At 39.1% G+C, this 22,587-nt stretch overlaps 4 protein-coding genes across 4 annotated transcripts; 1 reads left to right on the forward strand and 3 right to left on the reverse strand.

The window, feature by feature from the left end:
* The first annotated feature begins 600 nt into the window (after nucleotides 1-600).
* Nucleotides 601-5,068, forward strand: LOC101298067 (probable methyltransferase PMT11-like). The gene is made up of 9 exons (XM_004307419.1): nucleotides 601-1,374; nucleotides 1,518-1,667; nucleotides 1,773-2,043; nucleotides 2,454-2,564; nucleotides 2,920-3,079; nucleotides 3,314-3,571; nucleotides 3,667-3,789; nucleotides 4,052-4,129; nucleotides 4,603-5,068. Exons 1-9 carry the CDS (start codon nucleotides 712-714, stop codon nucleotides 4,808-4,810), a joined length of 2,022 nt encoding a protein of 673 aa, XP_004307467.1. The 5' UTR covers nucleotides 601-711; the 3' UTR covers nucleotides 4,811-5,068.
* A 140-nt stretch (nucleotides 5,069-5,208) lies between these two features.
* LOC101298367 (poly(A) RNA polymerase GLD2-like) lies at nucleotides 5,209-10,140 on the reverse strand. Its single transcript, XM_004307420.1, has 9 exons — nucleotides 9,944-10,140; nucleotides 9,170-9,315; nucleotides 8,867-9,031; nucleotides 8,313-8,491; nucleotides 8,146-8,241; nucleotides 7,646-7,715; nucleotides 6,762-6,892; nucleotides 6,507-6,617; nucleotides 5,209-6,375 (listed from the first exon to the last, which is right to left on the reverse strand). The coding sequence occupies exons 2-9, from the start codon at nucleotides 9,288-9,290 to the stop codon at nucleotides 5,599-5,601; spliced, it is 1,650 nt and encodes a 549-aa protein (XP_004307468.1). The 5' UTR covers nucleotides 9,291-9,315; nucleotides 9,944-10,140; the 3' UTR covers nucleotides 5,209-5,598.
* A 645-nt stretch (nucleotides 10,141-10,785) lies between these two features.
* Nucleotides 10,786-14,306, reverse strand: LOC101298652 (poly(A) RNA polymerase, mitochondrial-like). Its single transcript, XM_004307421.1, has 9 exons — nucleotides 14,236-14,306; nucleotides 13,863-14,007; nucleotides 13,396-13,560; nucleotides 12,989-13,167; nucleotides 12,818-12,913; nucleotides 12,346-12,415; nucleotides 11,879-12,009; nucleotides 11,625-11,735; nucleotides 10,786-11,496 (listed from the first exon to the last, which is right to left on the reverse strand). Exons 2-9 carry the CDS (start codon nucleotides 13,999-14,001, stop codon nucleotides 11,008-11,010), a joined length of 1,380 nt encoding a protein of 459 aa, XP_004307469.1. The 5' UTR covers nucleotides 14,002-14,007; nucleotides 14,236-14,306; the 3' UTR covers nucleotides 10,786-11,007.
* A 3,542-nt stretch (nucleotides 14,307-17,848) lies between these two features.
* On the reverse strand, nucleotides 17,849-20,432 carry LOC101298939 (protein phosphatase 2C 37-like). The gene is made up of 3 exons (XM_004307422.1): nucleotides 19,492-20,432; nucleotides 19,082-19,393; nucleotides 17,849-18,899 (listed from the first exon to the last, which is right to left on the reverse strand). The coding sequence occupies exons 1-3, from the start codon at nucleotides 19,999-20,001 to the stop codon at nucleotides 18,453-18,455; spliced, it is 1,269 nt and encodes a 422-aa protein (XP_004307470.1). The 5' UTR covers nucleotides 20,002-20,432; the 3' UTR covers nucleotides 17,849-18,452.
* Nucleotides 20,433-22,587: the final 2,155 nt, after the last annotated feature.

Raw genomic sequence — 22,587 nt, forward strand, 5'->3', positions numbered from 1 at the left:
ATCGTAAGCTAAGACGATTTGGTAATATTTGATTCAAGAGCTTGAGAGAAATCCATATATTGTCAATATTGCAATGATGAAAAGAAAAGAAAGTGTTTTGAGGAATTATGAGGGCTCTGCTAAGGTCGTCAGTCGTTACAATTTACATTCAAATATGTTTTTTTTTTTTTAAATTGTGCGATGAATACGTAAATTTATAAAATGACATCAAGTTGGTTTAATATTGAGTAAAGTCATTTCCTCTCGTTAAACAGTTCGTATCCAATTACATAAAGATGTTCTTAAGTTTTATTATAAAAATAAAAAATCTAAAACATCCACATCCTATTAACGACCGGCCAGATTCAACGAGGAGTATTAATTTAGAAACGATTAATTACCTTTCCTCCACAGAATCCCAGATTTGCTACTGACCTTTTCCGTCACCGGCATTTACCAAGTTGGATCCATCCACCGGCCACGTGTCCCCTTCTCCTTCTCCCGCCACTCTACTCTATCCCCCGCGGGTGACGTTAGACACGAGTCAACCAATATCTGTCTGATTTGCAATTGCCAGCGCTCTATCCATACTTACTCAGTCTCTCTACTCGAAAACCTCCACCTTCCTCACATTCTCTACTTCTCTCACACTCAAACCCACATTGACACTCAAAACGCTCCGTTTATGGTTTTCGATTCAGCGGTTTAAAATCAGAGCGCTCTCTCGAATCGATGGGAATTCTCAGTAATGGCGATTGGCTGAAGATCCCATTGCTGATCAAATTATGCGGATTCATCGTGATCTCCGTGACATTTTTCTTCTTTGGGAAGAACTGGACCGGCGGGGCCCAGCAGCTCCTCTCCTTCAGCGCCGCCGCAGGCCGATCTCCTCCCTCAGTCTCCATCTCCCCCAATCTCAACTATCCTTTCAACCTCTCCGCCCTCCTCAACGAAACCCTAGCCCCGCCGCCGCTGCCTCCTCCTCCCTCCCCGCCTCCGCCGCCGCTTCTTTCTCCTCCTCCGCCGCCGTCGGACATGATCCAGCGGTTCGGGATCGTCGACGAGAACGGGACCATGGCGGACGAGTTCGAGATCGGCGAGTTCGATCCCGACGAGGTGGTGGAGAATTGGAGCGGGAAGAATGAGACGGCGGCGGAGAGTGATCGGGCCGGGTCGGGTAGGGTTAGTGTGAAGAAGTTTCAGCTTTGTCCGAGCAGTATGAGCGAGTTTATACCGTGTTTGGATAATGCTGAGGCCATTAAGCAGCTCAAATCCACTGAGAAAGGCGAGCGCTTTGAGCGGCATTGTCCGGAAACCGGCGGTGGTTTGAATTGCTTGGTTCCGCCGCCCAATAATTATAAGAGTCCAATTCCATGGCCAAAGAGCCGCGATGAGGTACTTGCTTCAGTTTCGAATTAATTAGCCTATTATGCAATGCAAAGTTCGAGTATGGATGCAAAGTTTGTAGCTTTATACAGTTCACAAGTTTATATTTTGAGTTTTGTGAATGAGAGATGGAGATTGCGACTCTTTTGCAGGTTTGGTTCAATAATGTTCCTCATACTCGTCTGGTTGAGGATAAAGGGGGCCAAAACTGGATTACGCGAAAGAAGAATAAGTTTAAGTTTCCTGGAGGTGGTACACAGTTTATACATGGGGCAAATGAGTACTTGGATCATATGTCTAAGGTTAGAATCGTTTATGATTGAAAGAATTGTGAATTGAAGTGGATAGTCTGGACAGTGAGTTATTGTTTTGTTTGTGTCTCTGATGGTCAAATTTTGATGATGTAGATGATCCCTGACATCACATTTGGTCGCCATATCCGAGTTGCATTGGATGTTGGATGTGGTGTTGCAAGTTTTGGTGCGTACCTGATGCAACGGAATGTCATCACTATGTCAATTGCTCCGAAAGATGTCCATGAGAACCAGATACAATTTGCCCTTGAGCGTGGAGTGCCTGCAATGGTAGCAGCTTTTGCTACCCGCCGTTTGTTATACCCAAGTCAGGCATTTGACTTGATCCATTGCTCACGATGCAGGATTGATTGGACTCGTGACGGTATGTCATTTTTGTTTAACAATTTTTTTTTTTTCCCTTTAGCTGAGAATATGACAAGTTTTAGAACAGTTGAATGAGAGTGCTCATTGGACCTCATTAGACTGTATGTGAGCAATATTGGTAGCATTGTAATTTACTCAATCCTTCCATAAATATGTGTGTTAATAAAAGAAAGAGACAAGATATTCAAGTGTATAGAACATCATATTTCTCAACTTATGATTCACAAACTTGACTTACAGTAACCTCAAGAAGTTCACCCTATTTCCTCAAGATCAAAATCTCACATTTTGAAGCAGTTGTTTGATCTTTGTTGTATTATTAATATTTATTGTTAAAGAGCTGCTTACTTGGCAGATATCTTTTTATTTTTGTTTATCTTTACCCTGTTTCTCTTCTTTGTGATGAAGATGGGATATTGCTACTTGAGGTCAATAGGATGCTCCGGGCAGGAGGATACTTTGTTTGGGCAGCACAGCCAGTTTATAAGCATGAAGAAGTCCTAGAGGAGCAGTGGCAAGGTATCACTACTCTACTATATACTTTTTCCTTTGAACTGTTTGTTGAGCTTCTGATAATTTGTTTATTACATTTTTCTCTCAGCGAGGTTTTTTTATCTGTATATTAGTTTCCCTATATGCAATATCCAACTTGAGATGACTTGAAAACAATGTAACTTTTTGTCTTTCAATTTCTAAATCAATTCTCTGTTCACCAAGCTGTAACCTACAGTTTTCGTTTTGACAGTGATTCCTATTTGAGACCAATTTTAACCAAAAAATGAGCAATATAATTGTCTTCACTGCACATGAAATTTCTTACCTGGGGTATGTGAAAAAGAACAATTCTGATATTTTCTCATTTAATCTTGGCCAGAGATGCTTAACCTAACGACGCGTCTTTGCTGGGAGTTTGTGAAAAAGGATGGCTATGTTGCCGTATGGCAGAAGCCGGTTAACAACAGTTGCTATCTAAGTCGGGATGCTGAAACCAAACCCCCATTGTGTGACTCAACTGATGACCCAGACAAAGTTTGGTAATATTTCCTCTCCAACCATTTTCTTACTGATGGTGGTTTCATAATCACATTAAAGTAAAATATCTTATTCTCCAGAATTGGTATGTGCAAATTTCTTGTTCATCAAACTCAGATATTAATCAAATTTCGAATCTCATAATACTGCTTAAAAGAACTTTCAGAGCAGATGTACTTGAATTTCTTCTTGTTGTGAGGGTCTCAGTTTTTGGTGTTCTTTGTATGATGATGCAGGTATGTTGATCTGAAGCCATGCATAACAAGACTCCCTGATAATGGTTATGGAGCAAATGTCACAACATGGCCAGACCGCTTGCAAACTCCCCCTGATAGGCTTCAAAGCATACAGTTTGATGCCTATATATCCAGGAAGGAGCTCTTCAAGGCGGAATCTAAATATTGGCATGAAATAATTGAAGGCTATGTCCGTGCTTTTAAATGGAAGAAGTTAAGATTAAGAAATGTAATGGATATGAGAGCTGGCTTTGGAGGGTATGATACTCATCTCATATTCTACTGATCAACCTTTTCTGTTTTATTTTTCTTAAATTTTTTCATTTCTTACAGTCTGTAATTTTTGTTGGCAGATTTGCAGTGGCACTAATAGAACATAACTTGAATTCCTGGGTTATGAATGTGGTTCCTGTTAGCGGCCCCAACACCTTGCCTGTTATATATGACCGTGGACTTATTGGAGTTATGCATGACTGGTATGTTACCAACAGCTCTCTATGTCTAGCTGGTTGATTTTTTAATATGTTTTTCTTTGCTTGGAGACACTTTGATAGATTGTCTGATTATAAAAGTATGCATTACTTTTATTGTACTGAAGAATACCACAAGGGATTCATTCAAATGTTCCACAAATAATGACAAAGTCAACTGTTCCCAATAAGTTCTAGCATGATTTGACTGATTCTTGTAACAATATTCATTTAATTAAAAGTAACTAATTTGCATTATGTCCATCAGGTGTGAGCCATTTGATACATATCCAAGAACCTATGATTTATTACATGCAGCTGGCCTCTTCTCTATTGAGAAGAAAAGGTATACCCTTCTTTCTATAAGTAAAAACTTTAATTGCTTTGTGTTTTATCTATTCTGTCTTTATGTCCCTTAGATTGCTGCAATGAGGGTTTACATCGCACAAAAATTAAGATTCAGAATATTTTAGAAACAAAGGTATTTTAGAGAAAGTAGGTGTCCAGTAATAAATTTGGAAGGATAATTGATGGCCCTAATATCAGTCTATGTTCCTCTCATTTTAAGTGGGAGGTTGTGGGAATCATACTACATGCAGAAGAAAAGGATAAGTGTTCATCTTTGGTTGAGCAGTTAACCATTTGACTTGAAAGGAGAGGGGAATGTAGAATTATTTTCTTCTTGGAATCATATTTGTTTTTGCAGTTTCATTGGTTAGGGGTGAGGTATCCATAATATTGGCTATAAACCGGTGCTTTAATATATCTTTTCGTTCTTTTCTACACACAGAAATAAGAAATTATGTTTCATGATCACAGGTGCGATATCTCAACAATCATGCTTGAGATGGACCGTATGCTAAGACCAGGTGGACGAGTTTACATCCGTGATACTCTTGCAGTCATGGATGAGCTTCAAGCGATTGGAAATGCCATGGGCTGGAGAGTTAATTTGAGAGACACATCTGAGGGTCCTCATGCTAGTTATAGGCTCTTCATGGCTGAAAAACGACTCTTGCATAGTTGAAGCATTCGGATTTGAAGAGCCAGAGTGATTTATACTGCTCATATCTATGAAGGATAAATGAGCAAAAAGTTTTAAGAAGATGCCTAACACCAGAAATAATCGGTGCCAGTGTAAGTTGTCAGACAGAGATAAAGAGAAATTTGTTTTATTGTGTAGCTCAGATTGGATCCCCTTTAATATAGTCCCAGACCTCAGTAAAGATTATGCATATTTGAGTTGGTTCGCTACAATAGAGAAACATCCCCTGTTTTCCTTGTGAAATAGAATAGCTTTAAACTAGAATTAGATTAAAGAGTTAAATTTTCTTATGTATGATGTACATATTGGCACTACAATATCAATTCGATTTCATTTGTTTATTAAATTTTGAGGTTCCATGAAAGCATGAAGTATCGCTGCCATTTTCTTCTTGTCATTTCCATTGAATAATGAGTAATTGAATGTACACAGGATCAAGTGAACATCTTTCCGAGCATGAAAACTATCAAGCTATTCCGGTAGATCAGAAACTAGTTCTCCTGATCAAAATAAATATCGGAAACTAATTCGACACTGCGATCAGACTACTCTTGTTCCAAGATAACTTGATGAAACTTCCATCTTACTTATCTATCATGCTCGAACCAAACGGCTCATCTGTGCTGGAGAATGACCAAAACCTTGAAATCATTTTGACAAAAACCTTCGCTCCTAAAAAATGATCATTATAAACATAACTGGAAAGGTTCTCTACATTTTTTACCTTACCAAAACCAGCAGCGAAAGTTATTTCAACACCCAAAGTCACATCATAACTGCATTCCTGGTTTCTTTGGTCTCCATTCCTGATACGTCTGTAGCATTGGTGCATTCTCTGGCTTCATTTTCTGAAGTGGTGATTGGTGTGCCTTCTCTTTCTTCTTTTTCTGAAGTGGGGATTGTACTTGTGAGGTTGAGTGCACAGACTCACGTACAAGCGGTTGTTCTTGTGAGGATGAGTGCGCCGGCTTTTGTATTTGTTGTTTTACTTGTGGGGATGAGTGCATCGGCTTCTGTATCTGTCGTTTTACTTGTGAGGATGACTGCACTGACTTCCTTAGTTGTTGATGTACTTGTGGGGATGAGTCTACCAACTCTCGCACATAAGGACCAGTTGGTTTCTGTTGGCCGCTATAATTCTTTGGGGACTCCAACACTGGTACATAAGGACCTTTTAATTTCTGGGGCCGGTTATGATAATCCCTTGGGGGCACCAACTCTGGTACATAAGGACGGTAAGGACCATTAGGTTTTGGGGGGCCGTTATAATGTCTTGTGGTTCGGGAATGTGAGCTCTCAGCCATGATGTGTTGTGGATGAGTTGTCTGGTGGTTCTCAATATTGTAACCTAGGTTCCTCATAATATGATTTAGCGTTTGTGGTCGGACTAGTGTGGTGAGAAGGGAACTCTCAATGGCTAGGGAGGAACTATAACTAGCTGCAATTAGCCTGTCGCGACTCATCTCAAAAACTCCAGAGATCCTATTCAATGCTCTTAAGCTGACACCTCTTGCAGTATTTTCTGGCCGATCAAAAGGATCTTCAACCTATGATGCCCAATTCCAGTCCCAAAATCAGTGGTGGTGACAGCAGCAATTCAACTCCAAACAAATGGAGCAGAGAATCAAAATATTTAATATATATTTAAAAGAAAGAAAGATGAAATCACAGTAATTACCAATATACAATAAGTTTTGGGCAACCATCCCATATTGCTTTCTATGGCTTCCCATTTTCCAGAATATGTGCAAATTCCTAACTCCGCAGCCTTCGAACTAAGGCCAGAGAACTGCAAAACATACAAAATGACCATAATCAAATTAACGAAGGTGCCTAGCTAGACAAACTTTGGTGGGAACATGACATACAACTCTTGGGTTATAAACATATTCAACTCATATTGTTCCTGAAAACAGAAACATAGTCAATGTACCTTCCGAAGGAATGAAATGAAAAGCTCAGACAAAGAACTTTTATTCTGAGCTCTCAATCTACTTGCTTTAAATCTTCTTATGTTCTCAACACAACTACTTTCAATACGTCTTTCTGCATCATCTCTCAAGCCTGCAAGAAACACAGCACATTAGATATTTCTTGTCTAAGTTAGTCAGTTATATGTTCAAATCAACAAATTGTTTTCCAATGTATTTTAGGTATCTACTGTACATTAAAACAAATCCTTCCCAGAAGCACTATTGAACTTTCTATTTTCTCAATAAACAAACACTAGTTCGCTGAAAGTATGATTTAAAAACCTTTTAAAGTACCTCTCATGAAATGACATAATATGGAGTAACAATAAATAATAAAGATAAGTAGAGAATCTCCTCTTCATGACCAAAAAACAAAAAGAGAAAAAGAAAACAAAAAAACAGAATATCCACTTAGGGCACATATAATATTCACACCATTTCACAGGAATCAGGACAGTGAAACTGATTTTAGTTCTCCATATGGGCCAAAAAGCCGCCAATTACCATTATTATATATCATCCCTCTAATCACCATACTCTCAATTTGATTAAAAAAAAAAGAACTAAATATTGAATTTTTTAAAAAAATAATTGAAAAAAAACACTTGGCAATTGAAAGATTGAAAGTATGATTTTCCACACATGATTGCCTCATAAGAGGGAGTTCCTTTGCTTTGATGCTATGGAGAGCTAACTTAAAGCCCTATATTTTAAACAAAGGACTAGTACCATATCTTCAAAGAATAATAAATTTCAGAAACTAGTGTAAGAACCTTTTATTCGATTTTTACCAACATTTAGTGGCAAAATGATGTCTCTCATTAAGGCTAAGGCTGAAAAGTACCTTTAAGATCATCTGTGAGAGTTTCTCGATATATGTCTTGAAGAGGTGGTAGAATGGCAGGTGCACAGGTCTGAAATTTTGTTATTAACATTAAGTTACTAACAGGAACATAGACTATACAAAACTGAATCATATATGTTGAGCAAGAACAGGATTTGAAAGGTTGAAATGAGCTCAATAAGACCAAACGACATAAAACAAGATGCTCACACTCTAGTACGATGCAGCATGGTATCAAGAACACTTAACACTCACAAAAAAGAATATTATAAACCAGGCTCTATGAATCTGGGAAAACAATAAAGTGCCACTTTGTAAAGTCTAGCAGACAATGAGAAAAGCACAGAAGGGTTGGCAAAAATGTTACTACACTACTTCTAGCAAACCAGGTCGCATTCAACTATGCTAGATGATGCTAAATTGCAGCTAAAACAGTCCGAAAATCCCTTCAGACTCTAATTACATTGCGGTCAACACCAGAAATGAAGATCTAAATTTACCTGAAAATGGAAGACCACAAGCAAACTCAGAGAGTATGAATTGAAAGTCCCAGATTTTGAATTATTGATATTGTGTGCTTTTGCCCATTCCTTCACCTAAAAGCAACAGGAATATATCATATAAGAACACTTGTCAGTTGAAAGGTACATTATAATTTGCAACCTACCAGTAAAACCATATCATGAAAGCGTGGGTCTATATCATTGATCCATAACAACAGTTTCGATTTCATTTGGGCTTTCAGGTTATTGACTGAAATATCACAGGAGATGTCGTTAAGTTTGCTTTTGACCATCAGAATGGGAACTCTTGCTCGAGGTATGAATTGACACAAGTTCCATCCACCTGAAAATCAATCAATGTTCCTTATGAAATAAAATGTGGAAATTTTGTAAATCAGCAAAATTGAACCCCAAAACACATACATTTTCATAGTGAAGATGCTTGTGGAAATAATAAAAAAAACATATGTATGTGTGTGTAAGTTTATAGAGTAGGTTATTTGCCGAAAATTAATAACTATGAGTCAAGGCTGTAAGTTACATGTAACCAAACAATATCAATATTTGCAGAAAATTAAGTTACAAACATTTATTTATGATCAGCGTCATAGACCACAGACAGGTGAAGATACTTGAACATTATTATATAGTCTGTATTAGATGTCAAAGGATCTTCTTAAGATCTAAAGAACTTGAAAAGAATAAACAATAAATCTACCTCTCACTCTCATAGCCTTCATTACATCTCTTAGTACATCTTTTGTGTGCTTCTTCCCATGAGAAGAAATGCATGAGCCTTTAGAGAACTCAATTGAAACATCCAAGTCTCCCCATCGGGTAAAAAGTTCTGACACAAATGATCCAAATGGCTCCACTGTTGCACCTGTTTTTATACCAATTATGTCATAAATAAGAAGAGTGTCAAATCTAATGACTAGTTAAACAAACTGGCTGGACCAAAACAAGAATATTAATATATGAAATGGACGAAGTAAAAATAAAGCAGATGTACAGTAATCACCTCTTAAGCTTTCTACAGACTCAACAGCTCCTTGTAGCTCCCGAAGAATTTGCCACCGTATTTCTCGATCCGTGGGCGAGGGTTCAACAGCACGTAGTATCACCTTGAGAGTATTCTCCATGTTACTTTCAGCCACTCAACCCCTGCTGTTTAACAACAGAAGATTTCAGCACCCTAGGCAAAAGGTATATCAGCAATATAGTAGGTAGCCGCAGTAAAGTCCTCGCCAGTAAAAGCAGACACCAATATAGTACAATCCCATACACTATGCAGCTACCACATTGAAATCAATCCATCAGATAAACAACTGTACAACAAAAGCTACAAATTTCAGTCCAGCTATACGAAGTGCTAAATCTGCCAATCAGACTACAAGAACAGAAGTTCATAAACTGAGAATCCATAATTTCGATAAACAGAAACTTTCCCACCTGGAATACCTAACACTCCGAAACCTCCTTAAAAAAGTCGATACATAAAACCAATTCGAAATCAAGCAATAGTCCCTAAACACAATCAACATAGCAAGCCTCTGCTTACATTACACTCCGATTCCGATACTCGATGATCAAAGCGCATACATGATACAACTGAATCAAAAACCAATTCGAAACCAAGCAGCAACAACAGAATCCACAGAATCAAATCAATCAGAACCTCAAATTCTCAGGAATCGCCACCGATCAATAGCATTAGTGATTTCCCGCGTTTTCTAGGGTTTTGATGAGAATGCAGAAAGAAAACTTGGAAAGCGAATCGGAGTGTATACGTCACCTTGAGTCTGGAGTAGACCTGGGCGAAGTAGCGTGATTTGGTGAAGAGGAAGAAGGCTTGAATGGCTTGTGAGTGGAGGCGGGAAAGATGACGAGGTCAACGCAGAGAGGTGAGAGTGGACTCTCTCTGTCTCTCTCTCTCTCTCTCTCTCCCTGCTGCTTCTTTTCCCAGAGAAGTTGGTACTTTGCTTACGAGTTGCGACTCTGTAAAATAGAGGGTTGGGATTTATACATAAATAGTTAAAAAAACGAGGCCCAGGAATCCTCGGAATGGAATGTAACGAGGAAAACGAGACCTACTTACGGACACCTTTTCGCGCTTGGAATGAAATGTAATGAGAACGTGGTAACATTTATTAATATAGAAAGAAATCAAAATGATTTTGGGTAAAACTATTTATGCGTTTACTAATATATGAAGAAATTAGAATTTGCCAATGTCCACCTAAATCGATTAATTCATTTCACTTATCTCATAACCATATGAAATACATAAGTTAACACCGGACGTTTATGTTGAATATTTTGTGAGTATATCTTAAGATCCTAGAAAATGAAAGTTTGACATGTTTTTAGCGAAAAATGAAAATTTATTTGAAGACTGAAGAATTAGCTTAATAACCTTAATTTGACCAAAAACAAAAAATTAGCCTAGCTTTACAATGTTCTTATCTACTAGTAGAACATGCTGAAGTGTTTTATGCCATCTTATATATATGTTCTTTAATTTTATGATTTAGCTGTGTCATAACCTTGTGAACTAAGTAACTTAGTAAACAAAAAGTAACTTTTTTTAAAAAAGTAGCTTTTTAAAAAAAAGTAACATTGTGAACAGAAGTGTATAAATAGTAGATACCTTTTCTTCAACTTTAAGGTTCAGGTCACATTTGGGGGCGCATGGCAATCAAAATCTACGCAAATCCAGTTCAGCTCAGAGATATTGATGCCACACAAGACTAACTGATATCTAAACATAACGTGCCTACAGACTGTTCCTGAATCCTACATAATGTATACTTTTTATCGAGCATATATGAATCCAATCATGGGACCTTGGAGATGAGCCTACTGAATGTACTCCCCAAGCATACACATTCCGCATGCACAGTCCTGAGATGTCTCTAGAGTTGAGTTTTCATTGGTGGACCTGTTGGGATGGTTTTCTGGCTTCATCTCTTGAAAGGTGGACTTGTCAGGATGTTTTTCTGGCTCCATCTTCTGAAAGTGAGGCTGCACTTGTGAGGGTTTCTGTGCCCATTTATGCACCTGAGGACGATGTGGTTGCCTGGCATAATTGCCCCTAGGTGTTCTTGAATGTGGACTCTCAGTCATGAAACGTTGTGGATAAGCTGTGTGGTGATGCTCAAACGGGTAGTGAGGTGTTCCTGCCACTAGACGGTAGGTTAGGGGTCGGACTAGTGTGGCAAGAATGTCACTCTGATTAGCTGACATGAGTATGTGGCTGCTCATCTTACAAGCTTCAGATATCTTTGTCAATTCTCCCATGCTAACAGCCCTTGAACAGTTTTCTGGCTGATCAAAGGGATCTTCAATCTACCACCCCCGAAATCCAGTAACAAAAATCAGTAAAGGAGAGAGTAATTTACATGTACTTATCACTGAAGATTAGAGGAGGGAATCAGAAACTCAAAACACATGTATGGAAGCAGAAATGAAATTACCATTATGGTATATGTTTGGGGCAACCATGTCATATTGCTTGCTATGTCTTCCCACTGTCCGGTATATGGGCAAATCCCTGACTTTCTTGTTTTCAAAACAAGGTCCGAAAACTGCAAAATTCATGAATGACCATCAGCTTGAAAAGACTATCTAACCAGAACAATGTCGTGCCATTCATGAGACGGCTTAAATTGGCCACACACTATAAAATTGCCTACGAGAGAAGACAGACTGAATTATTTGCTACAATTACCTTCTCAAGAAATGAAATGAAAAGCTGTGACAATGAACTTGTGTTTACTGCTCCAAATTTGTCTGATTTAAACCTTGTTACGTTAGCAACACATGTCTCTTCAATACGTTTTTCTGCATCTGCCCTCAAGCCTGCATGAAGCATAGCACAATATGTTACCTGAATTGGTTGATTTACTGTTCAGATCGACAAATCTTTTCATGTATTTTAGGAATCTTTTTGCACATTCAAAACAAACAGTATCTAAGAACTATGGACATTTTTTTCCTATATAATTAGTACTACTTCATCTATGACATCAAACAGTAAAGGCTCCTCTCACGCTAACACCTTCCAATCAAAATTCCTTTTATACAAACCAAGAAATCAAAACCACAACTTCCATACGAACTTCCAATATTTTACCAACATTATCACTTAGTACACCTGAAATCAGTAATTTGTTTAAGACCAAAGATGAAAAGTACCTTGAAGATCATCCGTGAGATTCCCTGGATATATATCTTTAAGAGGTGGCAAAATTGCAGGTGTACATGTCTGAAAAAGAGGATGAAAATATTATTAATTAAACCAGCAAGACAGGAAAATATGCTACCTAAAACTAAATCGTATTTATTGTTAGTGCAGGGAAGTAATAAGAAGACACTGAAACAACTCAAGAAGATCATAACAAAATGCTTGGACAATGCTTGGACAAACCCGGAAATAGCACAGAAGAAAAATGAAACCGACAATAACTCTGGTGACAGAATGGAATATGACAGTTTGTAAACTATAACAAACAATTGGAAAGCCCACATAGATTACAGATTCACAGAAGCTATGACTACTGTACTTGTAGCAAACCATGCTCCTATAAATTATCTTAGATGACATGAAAATGAAGCTGAACGGTCTAAATTATTTCCTCAGACTCCAGAAGTGTTTATTCAAAATCACCTGAAAGTGGAAGACCACAAGCAAAGTGAGGGCGTATGAATTGAAAGACCCCAATCTCGGATTATTCATATGTTGTGATTTTGCCCATTCCTTTACCTACAAAAGCAAGTTGATTATATCATCTACATTTAAAAGCAAAATAAATTATAATCAATAACAATAATGTCATACCAGTAAAACCATATCACGGAAGCGCCCATCTATCTCACCAATACAAAACAAGAGTTTGGATTTCATTTGTCCCTTCAGATTATTGATTGATATATCACAAGAGATATTTTGGAGATAACTTTCGACCTTTAAAAGGGGAACTCTGGCAGTGGGTATAAATTGAAACCTTTTCCATCCACCTATATTAAAATCAACATCCACCCTTAGTTTTGAAACAAATCATGGGTTTCATAGATCCCCCGTAAACTTAACTTCTCTAAATCTTTTCAAATGCAATGTAGAATTAAGTGGAGGATCAATATCCACTGTGATGTGCAATAAATGAACATCATGAACATCAAAGAATCAGTGACATGTTCAGTCCAATATAATGTAGGCACTTGAGATAGAAAAAACAACAAACCAACCACTCTGTTTCATAGCTCTCATTACAACTCCTAGTAATTGTTCTTTGTGCTTTTTCCCATATTCTGAAATATACGAGCCTTTGGAAAACTCGATTGAAATATCCAAGTCTCCCCAGCAAGCATACAGATTAGACACGAATGATCCAAATGGCTCCACAATTGCTCCTGTTTCAGGCCAATAACGTCATAAATCTTTTAAGTCACATAAGCTGCACAAACCAATGGGAAGCTATCCATCATCTAAACAAGCCATATAAGATTAAACAAGCTTAAACCAAACCAAATTTCTGTTGTCCTTCCCAATCAACATTTAACAGATAGATTCCAATGCAGACTTGCAGAGGGCATTCATAATAAACTAATCCATTTCTACAACTTATCAAACCAAAAGGGCTTTTTGGCTACACAAATCAGATGGGTGCATAAATAAAACTCAGAAACATGAAATTGTATAACCCAGCTCTCACCTCTTAAACCCTCTACAGATTCAACAGCTCCTTGTAAATACTGAAGGATCCTCAGTCGTGTTTCCCAATCCTCGAGTGAGGGTTTCAGAACTCGTAGAATTTGATTGAGTGTATTGTCCACCATAATTTTGGCATTCATCTTTCACTGCTTTACAATAAACAACAAAATGTCAGAAACCCAAGTCCATATGGCTTCTGGGACTACAAATATAACCACAACACAGAGTATGAACATCAAAGGTTCATGCTTTCCCCACAAAAACAAACTCATTCCAGGAGAATGAAACGAGAAACAGAAATATTGGCATCAAATGAACAATGCTTCCCATCATACAACTCTAATGAACAAGAATAAAAAAATTTGGGTGCTTACAATGTATGAAGCACTAAAGCGGAGTGATCATGGGTCACTGAGGAGAGTGGCGAGATGGGGTTTATGGGTTCACTGAGGAATGGGGGACATGAAGACTAAAGAAACTAGCCGCACTTTGGTCAAATACTACTATTTGGGTCAGACAAGTGACCTTGCAATTGTGGGTTTAGGTTTTCTTTTGATGGGCTAAGCATATAGTCTACTGGCCCCCAAGAGAGAGAGAGTTTGTAATGTTTCCCTATTCCCTTTGATAGTTTGGATACACAAAATAGAATTTCCTCCTAAATTTTGTAATTTGCTTTGGGCGTGTGTGAACGTTTCTAATTACCATAGATAATTCTTGTGTTTTGAGAAGTTAATTTTGTTTAAGGATATTCATTTTATGGTTTCTATTGTTCTCGTACTTTATTTCGAACCTTCTAATATTGTTACAGTTTATGATATTTTGTATTATAGTTATTACTTTTCTAGTGTCAGCACAAAATGTTATGATGATCCGATATGTTTCAGATACATCCAAGTTACATGTGGATAAAAGTAAATGAACACCTTTTGATAGTGGGCGTGTGTTCTGACAAATTATACGTCAGTAAATTTGACAATTATGAATTCATTAATGAAAAAAATGACAACATCGTGATTCGACGTAAAAAAATTATTGCTGACGAAGCGAATCACGAATCGAATCGTTTCATTGGATCTTCGTAATCAGTAGTGAACAAATCGTCAGAATCCACGTAGGATTACACGTGTAAAGATAATAGATTACTTTTCTAGTGCTAGCACAAAATGTTATGATGATCCGATATGCTTCGGCTACATCCAAGTTACATGTGGATAAAAGTAATTGAATACCTTTTGATAGTGAGCGTGTGTTCTGACATATTCTACGTCAGTAAATTTGACATTTATGAATTCATTAATGAAACAAACGACCAGTGGCGGAGCTAGGATTCGGGACCTGGAGGGGTCCGAATATAGTATATAAAACTATATGCTAAAATTTAATAAAAACTCGCCTAACTCAAAATTTTGTGTATTAGTCCTTGTTCAAGATGTTCATCTTCACTGGGAGCAAAATTTTATTTTATGCATCTCCTAAACTTATTCATTTGCTACTTTACTTTGTTTCTTTCATAAATTCATTAATTTACTATTTACTAAATAAATCGAATCAATATCTATTTGATTGTTAAGATATAAAGACTATCAATTTAATAATATCTTTCTTAATATGATTCATTTGTCCAAAACGGATTGGGAGGGGGGTTCAATGATAGATTTAAGAGAGATTTAAACCCATAATCAATATTAACTAGCTAATTAAGGACCAAAAGTAAAATAATCCAAAATCTTAACAGGGGTCCAGACCCCTTCGGGTCTAAGTGTAGGTCCGCCCCTGCAAACGACAACATCGTGATTAAACGTAAAAAAAATAAAAAATTATTACTGACAAAACAAATCACAAATCGAATCATTTCATTGGATATCCGTAATTTGTATTGAACAAATCGTCGGAATCCACGTAGGATTACACATGTGTAAAGAAAATAGAATGTTGTTAGTCAATTGCATATACCTCTGATTCCTCGAGTCCATACTTTTCTCTCATTACAGCCTTTTCTCTCATCCATACTTGTCTCTTCTAACTGATTAAATGAGAATTTAACCTAGCTGTGGTAACAATTGTCACGGACCATACTCCACGAAAAAAATGGACATAGACTGTGTAGCACTATGCAGAAGCTTACGAGTGCAAAAATGGTGAGGCACCATTTTCAGCTCAATTCAAAACATTACATGTGACATTTTGACGATCATCTGCACTGTTGTCTACAAGTTCATACCCCCTAGCTGGCCCTTTCCATAACAATCCACGTCTCCAGATTAACCTAGCTATTTCATATTTTATATGCATCCATGACGTGTATAGAATAACAAGCACCTGGTTTTGGTTATTCCTCGTTTCCTCTCTTAGTTTTTGGCAAGTGGTTTTGCAGATCGATCCCTTACGGCTCGAAATAAAAGAATAGAACTTTCCAAGCATCATTCTCACGACTTTTGCTTAGAGCCATTGACGTGGTTTGCATTCTGCTTCTATTAACTTAATGATTGACTCGGATCATATTATGGGTTTATAGTTGATCTGCTTGATTTTCTTGGTTTAAAATTTTCAAAGTAACTTTATAGATCCAATGATTCAAACGGAGCAGGAATTGAGCATGAAGGATAATGAGATGTTCATACCAACATTTCACTCACCAATGCCTCCACTATTCCACCACCTTTTACGTTTTAATTCGTTTACATATTTTGTATACTCGTGCTCGTTGTTTTTCATGTAATTTGTTAAATATGTTATCTTAAATTTTAAATTAATACATCAGAAATAAAATGAAACGACATTTACATGTATGTTTATCATTTTTGTTAAACGTAACATGTAATTTCGTTCGTAAAACATCACATTATACAAACGTACACACGATTAATCATTATGAAAACATGACGCGCGATGCACACTGTTTAAATCTCCGAGTTTTTAAATCTCAATTGTGAACATCACACAGCCGAAACCCTAGAGGGCATTAGATGCTTGAAATGCTCATCTTACCTTTGATTTTACAGCGTACAGTTCTTATCACTCGAACAGAAAAGCACTAATGGAGTGATAGACTTTTCCCTCTACCTTAATTTTCAGGTCACACTGTTGGGTCCAATGCCAATCACCATCACAGATCTTAGAAAATCTCCTCCAGCTCAGAGATGTTGATGCCTCAAAGCAGCAACCCAGACCCAGAAACGCAACGTGGCACCCTCCCATTGATGGTGTTCGTGAGTCACCCATAATGCACACACTGTCGTGGAATAAAAATCCAATGGTGGAACCCCTTAAAAATCTGCTGCTTGCTTACTGTTCTGAAAGGGAGCTCGAATTTATCCACACATCTATCTTCGGCCATTGAGGTCCCGAAAAAACAACCACATCCTATCTTCGTTTTGAAGCTTTTTCCGAACCAGTGGATGAAATCCCAGCAAGAATTAACAGAGGGAATAATCGTTAAATCGTGTAACCAAAGCAGGATTAGTGACCTTAAATCTGGTCAAATTGGAGCATTTGATCGTGTTAAAATATGATTAAGTAGCTAAGGTGGTATGATTATCTTGGCATTAGTTTAGGTTTATATGGTTAAGCATTGTCGTATGTGATTCCCTTGAGGTGATCGATAGGAGTCAAACGCTAGCAAGCAAAAAAGCGTCGTAGTTAAAAGTTGTGTTTGGCCTAAGTCAGGTATGTGTTTCGTGAGCATTGGTTGGTTCCTTTTCTCTAATTGTCCCCTTCGCTCTTTGTCATTGCAAATTATACCAAGGGCATCTTTATATTGTGGTAAAGATGAATCGACTATTTTTGTGTGTCTATTACGTTGGACGAAACAATAATTCATTTATCAATCAATAGGTCGGATGGAGTCTGATTCGACGATCCCATCCGACTTAAAAGCTTGACACGACAATAGAAATATGACCCTAAACAGGGGTATGTACCCTAAAGAGTGATGAAGGCACCAACAAGTTGACCCCGCACTTCGAACAAATGACCTAACAACATATCCAAGAGGTGTTAAATTGAATTGAATTTACAGAATTAGTGCATAAGCACCCGCCACTTTTCATTGATCAACATATTGAACAAATCAAGCAAAATATCTCTCCAAACAATCTTTCCTCAATGCGTCACACTCCTAGACCTAACATCGGCATGATGGCCAGAATGCGAGTTGGATATCGGGATAATATGAAACGGAACCTACTTTCGATGATGGATTGCAAAAAACCGATTCAACAAAATTAAGATCACATTCCGAATCTGGGAAATGAGAGAAGAACTAAACGAAAAAAACAAAACCAACTCTAATGTACATTAGTATTTCACTCTATTAGATCGTATATCACAACCCTGCAACCTTCTGCAGACCTGTGAAGATTGGAAAGAACGAAGAAAAATAAGAACCATCATAAAGAAAACCTAGATTAAACCACAACAAAGGGGAAGTTTCCGACTACTACTTTTCTCTTAAAGCTTGTTAATAAGAGAAAAACGAGCAGCTTCACAACTAACAATCAACCAATGAAAAGCTACAAATTTGGTAAACTTCCCCCCACTGTGGCTAGATTAGTATATTAGTATAACATATTAAACGACGTCGCATGATCCCTCACGATCTCACATGCCTCCTCAAATCCACCACCACCACGCTGACGTTATCCGAACTCTGCCTCGCCAAGGCCAACTTCGTCAGCAAAATGGAGGCGTCCGCGCACGCCTTGTCGGAATTCACTCCGGCCGAGGACTCCCCATCGGCCACGTCACCACCACCTGAAGCTCCCGGAGTCTTCTGCGCGCGCAGGCACATGCGTACGACGCCGCAAGCCGTGTCGTTTGAGACAACATCCCATAGGCCGTCGCTGGCCAGAATCAAACACTCGTCCTCCGCCGTCCGGTCCATGATCGTCACCTCCGGTTCCGATATCACGTATGGCTTGAGATAGTTGTCGCCGATGGCTCGTGACATGGCGAGCACTCCGAGGACTCTCGGACCGTCCCAGTAGATCACGCGCCCGCCGGCGGCTTCGATTCGGAGCAGCTCATCTGGCCGATCAGGCTGAAGAAAATAAAATAAAAACAAATGAAGCACGTTAGTAAGTGGTGGACACACTCGCACTGTAATCATTGGCGCGTAATACACGCGCCGCTGTCTACTAAAAAAAAGTGAAATTCGGTTCAATGAATTTGAATCCCGACAGATCCGGTTCAGTGAACTTGTAACCCTAACAGATCGCTCACCTTATGATCGGAGGAGAGAGGAACAGCGGCGCCTTTCCGGCAAAGAACGGCGCGGGAGTCGCCGCAATTGGAGACGATGATCTTTTCCGGAGTGACCACCGCCACGACGGCGGTGGATCCGACGGCGTCGCACTGCGGAGTTTGAAGCTCGCATCTGCAGTTGGGATTCTGCAGGGCTCGGTTCCCGGCCTGGACCTCTTCGTCCATTTTCGAGAAGCTTCGCTCCATGGTGTCCTTCCATTGAACTACTCTCTGGCTTTCCAGGTCTTGTTTGACAATCTCATGTAATCTGTCCTTGCACTTCAACGCAACCTGGACAATCAAACACAAAACTACTATTAGAATTTCAATTACGAAATTATGTGAACTCTAATTTTTTTATCAAGTTTAATTCAGCAGTAGGGACTCACATGAGAGCAACCATGGCCGTCGTAAACACCGTAGAAGTGGCAACCATCCGAGTCTGAGCCGTCGTTAAACAGCTTAGGGTGAATCGAAACGGCGTCTTCCATATCTCTCCTTCTCCCGCAAACCGAAGTGGAGCCAAACCTCGGTGGTTCTTGCACCACCCTCGGCGGAACCACCACTTGGTTTCCCGCATGCAGAGCCTTGGACTCTCCACGTGTAATAACCACCTCACCGTCATCCAACCCACCAGTTGCGCCACCCGACTTTTCACGTTTCTCTTCCCCTCTCGCCTTCTCCGCAGCGCTCTCGGCATCCCGAGACAACGCCCGCAACAGATCAAGCTTCTGCCGCTTCCGGCCGTTGTCCGCCGTCTGCTGCACCGCCATCTGATCGGCGGCGATACACTTGATAGGTAAAATATCCAATCTCCGGCGTCTGGAGGTCCGGGAACTGGGCTCAATCGGAGCTGCAGTCTCGCTTTCTCCAACAAGTCCGCAGCAAATTCCAGCCATTTGATCGGTAAAACACAACGAAACCGAAAACTCAAAACCCAAAAATTGCTTTCCGGTGTCCGTTAGAACACAATTTCGAGAACAATAGCAAGAAGAAAGAAACAGATAGCAGAAATATATTTGCGATCTCTTAAAAACGAGCTCAAGGCGACCCGTTAAAATGGCATGGCGCTCAAGCTTTTCTAAGGAGGGGACACCTCATGCCCCTCAACAATTTCACCTGGGGGCCACAGCGTGCCTAATCACGGGCAGCTTGCCCGTCACCATCGCGGGCAGGAAGGATCCGACACTGTACAGTTGGTATGACGTCGAACTACGGAATACCAAGGTGGGGAGGGAAGAGGTTGATCTCCGCCGTTGATCAGACTACCAACCTTTCTCACTCATCGCTGATATAACAACACGTGCTCTGCTTTATTGACACGTATACGTGGCGGTAGTGTGGTTTGGACACGGTAGGTCCATACGGTGTCCTTTTACTGACACGCATGTGGTTCTTGAGCGACCGACCCCTCACTCTTTTATTATTATTGTTTACCCTCCTTAATGCCGAGGATTACACCACGTGGCGACATCGCGGGCTACCAGCTTCGTGTTAGGTTCGATTTCCCACATCTGATTACCACCTGTTACCAAGGTTGTAAATCGGTAAATCAAGTCCGATCACTCCATTTTTCTACTACTGTGGTAATTTAACAGTAAAAATAGATGATAGCTTTGGGTCTGTGGTACTTTCGATTTTTAAATTGTATACATATTTATGCGTTTAATTTGTCTTCCATAATTCCCCTTGAACAATGCAACATTATGTATGTTTTAACTGGTCTAGCATGACTACTACGAGTTATTTGTTTGATCAAATTAACATTGTCTTCAAGTGGTTTAACGAAATTGAGTTTCATCTGAGTTATTTTTGTACGATAATATAGTGAAAAATTGATGTTGTTAGTAATGATATTTCTTTGTTATAAAGTTATACTAGGTTCAATGTTCAATCACAGGGAAAAAAGAATAAGAGAGAAGCCACAATTTCAGCTCACTCTGGAAGCTTCAAGAGGTGCCGAGTGAGACAAGAGACAAAAAAGACAGAAAGTCTCGAGCGCTCTCGAAGTTTCAACACTTAGAAAGGGCGAGAAACACAAGACACAAATGCCCAACACTGTTGTTAATGAACATGAAAAACACTGTACACGTTAACAAAAACCGACCCCGATGTAAAATAGTACATGTTAAATTTCTAGTAACATGGTCAAAACAAATGGACTAATAACGTTTGTATGTCACAATGAGTTCATGTTTATTGTAATCCGGAATTCTACGATACTGGCCCCATTTAAAAAAAAAAAACCGCAATTCTGAGCAACACCAAGAGAAAATACGTGGGAGAAATAATTATCAATAGGAGTAATAATACTGGTGATTTTAATTCAAATTTTTTGATTCTGAGTTTCCAGTTGTCCAATGAAAGAGTCCGAAACCGAGGAAGCCGAGACACGTGTGGGGTTAAATTTCAAACCGGGAGATTTGTCAAGCAAGAATATCTCATGATGAGTTCGCTACGAAGCGGACGCGTGGAGTCGGCCTGACGTGGATCCGAGGCTGCAAACTCCCTCGTTCATGGCGGGTAATGTGATTTTTAAGGTTAATTATTCCAATAATAATACTTTAACCCCAAAATTTACAATATTTATTTCCGACCAAAAAGAAAAATATCAATTTCTTGCTTTACATGTAAAAAAAAGGACCACGCATTCACCGTTGGAACCCACAACGACCGGTGAGGAGTCGCCACGTTTGAGGGTATGGGCTGTCAAGCAATGAGATCCCGATCCGGCATGTGGTGACCTACACGCACTTAGAACCGCCACGTCAGTTAGTCACTGTCCAATGCTTGACTCTTAACCTTGGTCTGACCATGGTTAGGTCAACCCTGGTTTACCTGGTTCGCTTTGGTCTCCTTGCTACTGGGTCAAAAACCTTGTAACTCGAAACAGAGGGCAACCACGAAAAGTGGTTAGGGTTTGGGAGACGTGGAGGGAAGGTTAAAGTTAGACGGACACGTATGGAAGCGAAGGCCCAGATAACCACGTCAGTGGGTTTAAGAAAACGAAGACCAAGGAAGGTTTCCTACAAGAGTAGGTTTCCTTTGGGAACCCAGAAAAAATATAGCAAAGCTTTCTGCGCCTCCGCTCTGGGATTTTTTTGTCTTCGTCTCTAGATATTTTTATTTTTCTCCAGCTGTGGTTTGTTGCTTTGGAACTAGGAACATGAGTCATGCACATCCTGGGTATCAATTTCCGGAAAATTTAATGATATTCATCTAAGTGAATTGTGTCCGTGGTTTATTGGTCAAAATTTGCAGCTATAATGCTCTTCAGATATTCAAATTTAAAGTCTGTTAGTATTGAAACTTCATAGTCGGAAGTTGTTAGATAGGTCTATATCCACGGTAAACACAAATACAATGAGCTTATGAAAGGAGGACGAAGAAATGAGTTCGGCGAAAGATAGGTTAAGAATTTGATCTACTTTAACATGAGAAGTATTAGGTAAAACACTTGTCCGGTTAGGAATAAACGAAATGTA

The sequence above is a fragment of the Fragaria vesca genome, linkage group LG7 (assembly GCF_000184155.1).
Source record: "Fragaria vesca subsp. vesca linkage group LG7, FraVesHawaii_1.0, whole genome shotgun sequence".
Classification (NCBI taxonomy): domain Eukaryota; kingdom Viridiplantae; phylum Streptophyta; class Magnoliopsida; order Rosales; family Rosaceae; genus Fragaria; species Fragaria vesca.

Coding starts and splice junctions, on each gene's coding strand:
- LOC101298367 (XM_004307420.1), bottom strand. CDS start 9,290: ATGGAGAATACTCTCAAGGTGATACTACGTGCTGTTGAACCCTCGCCC. Junction 9,032..9,169: donor GTCTGTAGAAAGCTTAAGAG/GTGATTACTGTA, acceptor GTATAAAAACAG/GTGCAACAGTGGAGCCATTT. Junction 8,242..8,312: donor TTCATGATATGGTTTTACTG/GTAGGTTGCAAA, acceptor TGTTGCTTTTAG/GTGAAGGAATGGGCAAAAGC.
- LOC101298067 (XM_004307419.1), top strand. CDS start 712: ATGGGAATTCTCAGTAATGGCGATTGGCTGAAGATCCCATTGCTGATC. Junction 2,565..2,919: donor CCTAGAGGAGCAGTGGCAAG/GTATCACTACTC, acceptor AATCTTGGCCAG/AGATGCTTAACCTAACGACG. Junction 3,790..4,051: donor ATTGGAGTTATGCATGACTG/GTATGTTACCAA, acceptor TATGTCCATCAG/GTGTGAGCCATTTGATACAT.
- LOC101298652 (XM_004307421.1), bottom strand. CDS start 14,001: ATGAATGCCAAAATTATGGTGGACAATACACTCAATCAAATTCTACGA. Junction 13,561..13,862: donor ATCTGTAGAGGGTTTAAGAG/GTGAGAGCTGGG, acceptor GGCCTGAAACAG/GAGCAATTGTGGAGCCATTT. Junction 12,416..12,817: donor TTGTGGTCTTCCACTTTCAG/GTGATTTTGAAT, acceptor CCTCTTTTTCAG/ACATGTACACCTGCAATTTT.
- LOC101298939 (XM_004307422.1), bottom strand. CDS start 20,001: ATGGCTGGAATTTGCTGCGGACTTGTTGGAGAAAGCGAGACTGCAGCT. Junction 19,394..19,491: donor ACGGCCATGGTTGCTCTCAT/GTGAGTCCCTAC, acceptor TTGATTGTCCAG/GTTGCGTTGAAGTGCAAGGA. Junction 18,900..19,081: donor CTCTCTCCTCCGATCATAAG/GTGAGCGATCTG, acceptor TATTTTCTTCAG/CCTGATCGGCCAGATGAGCT.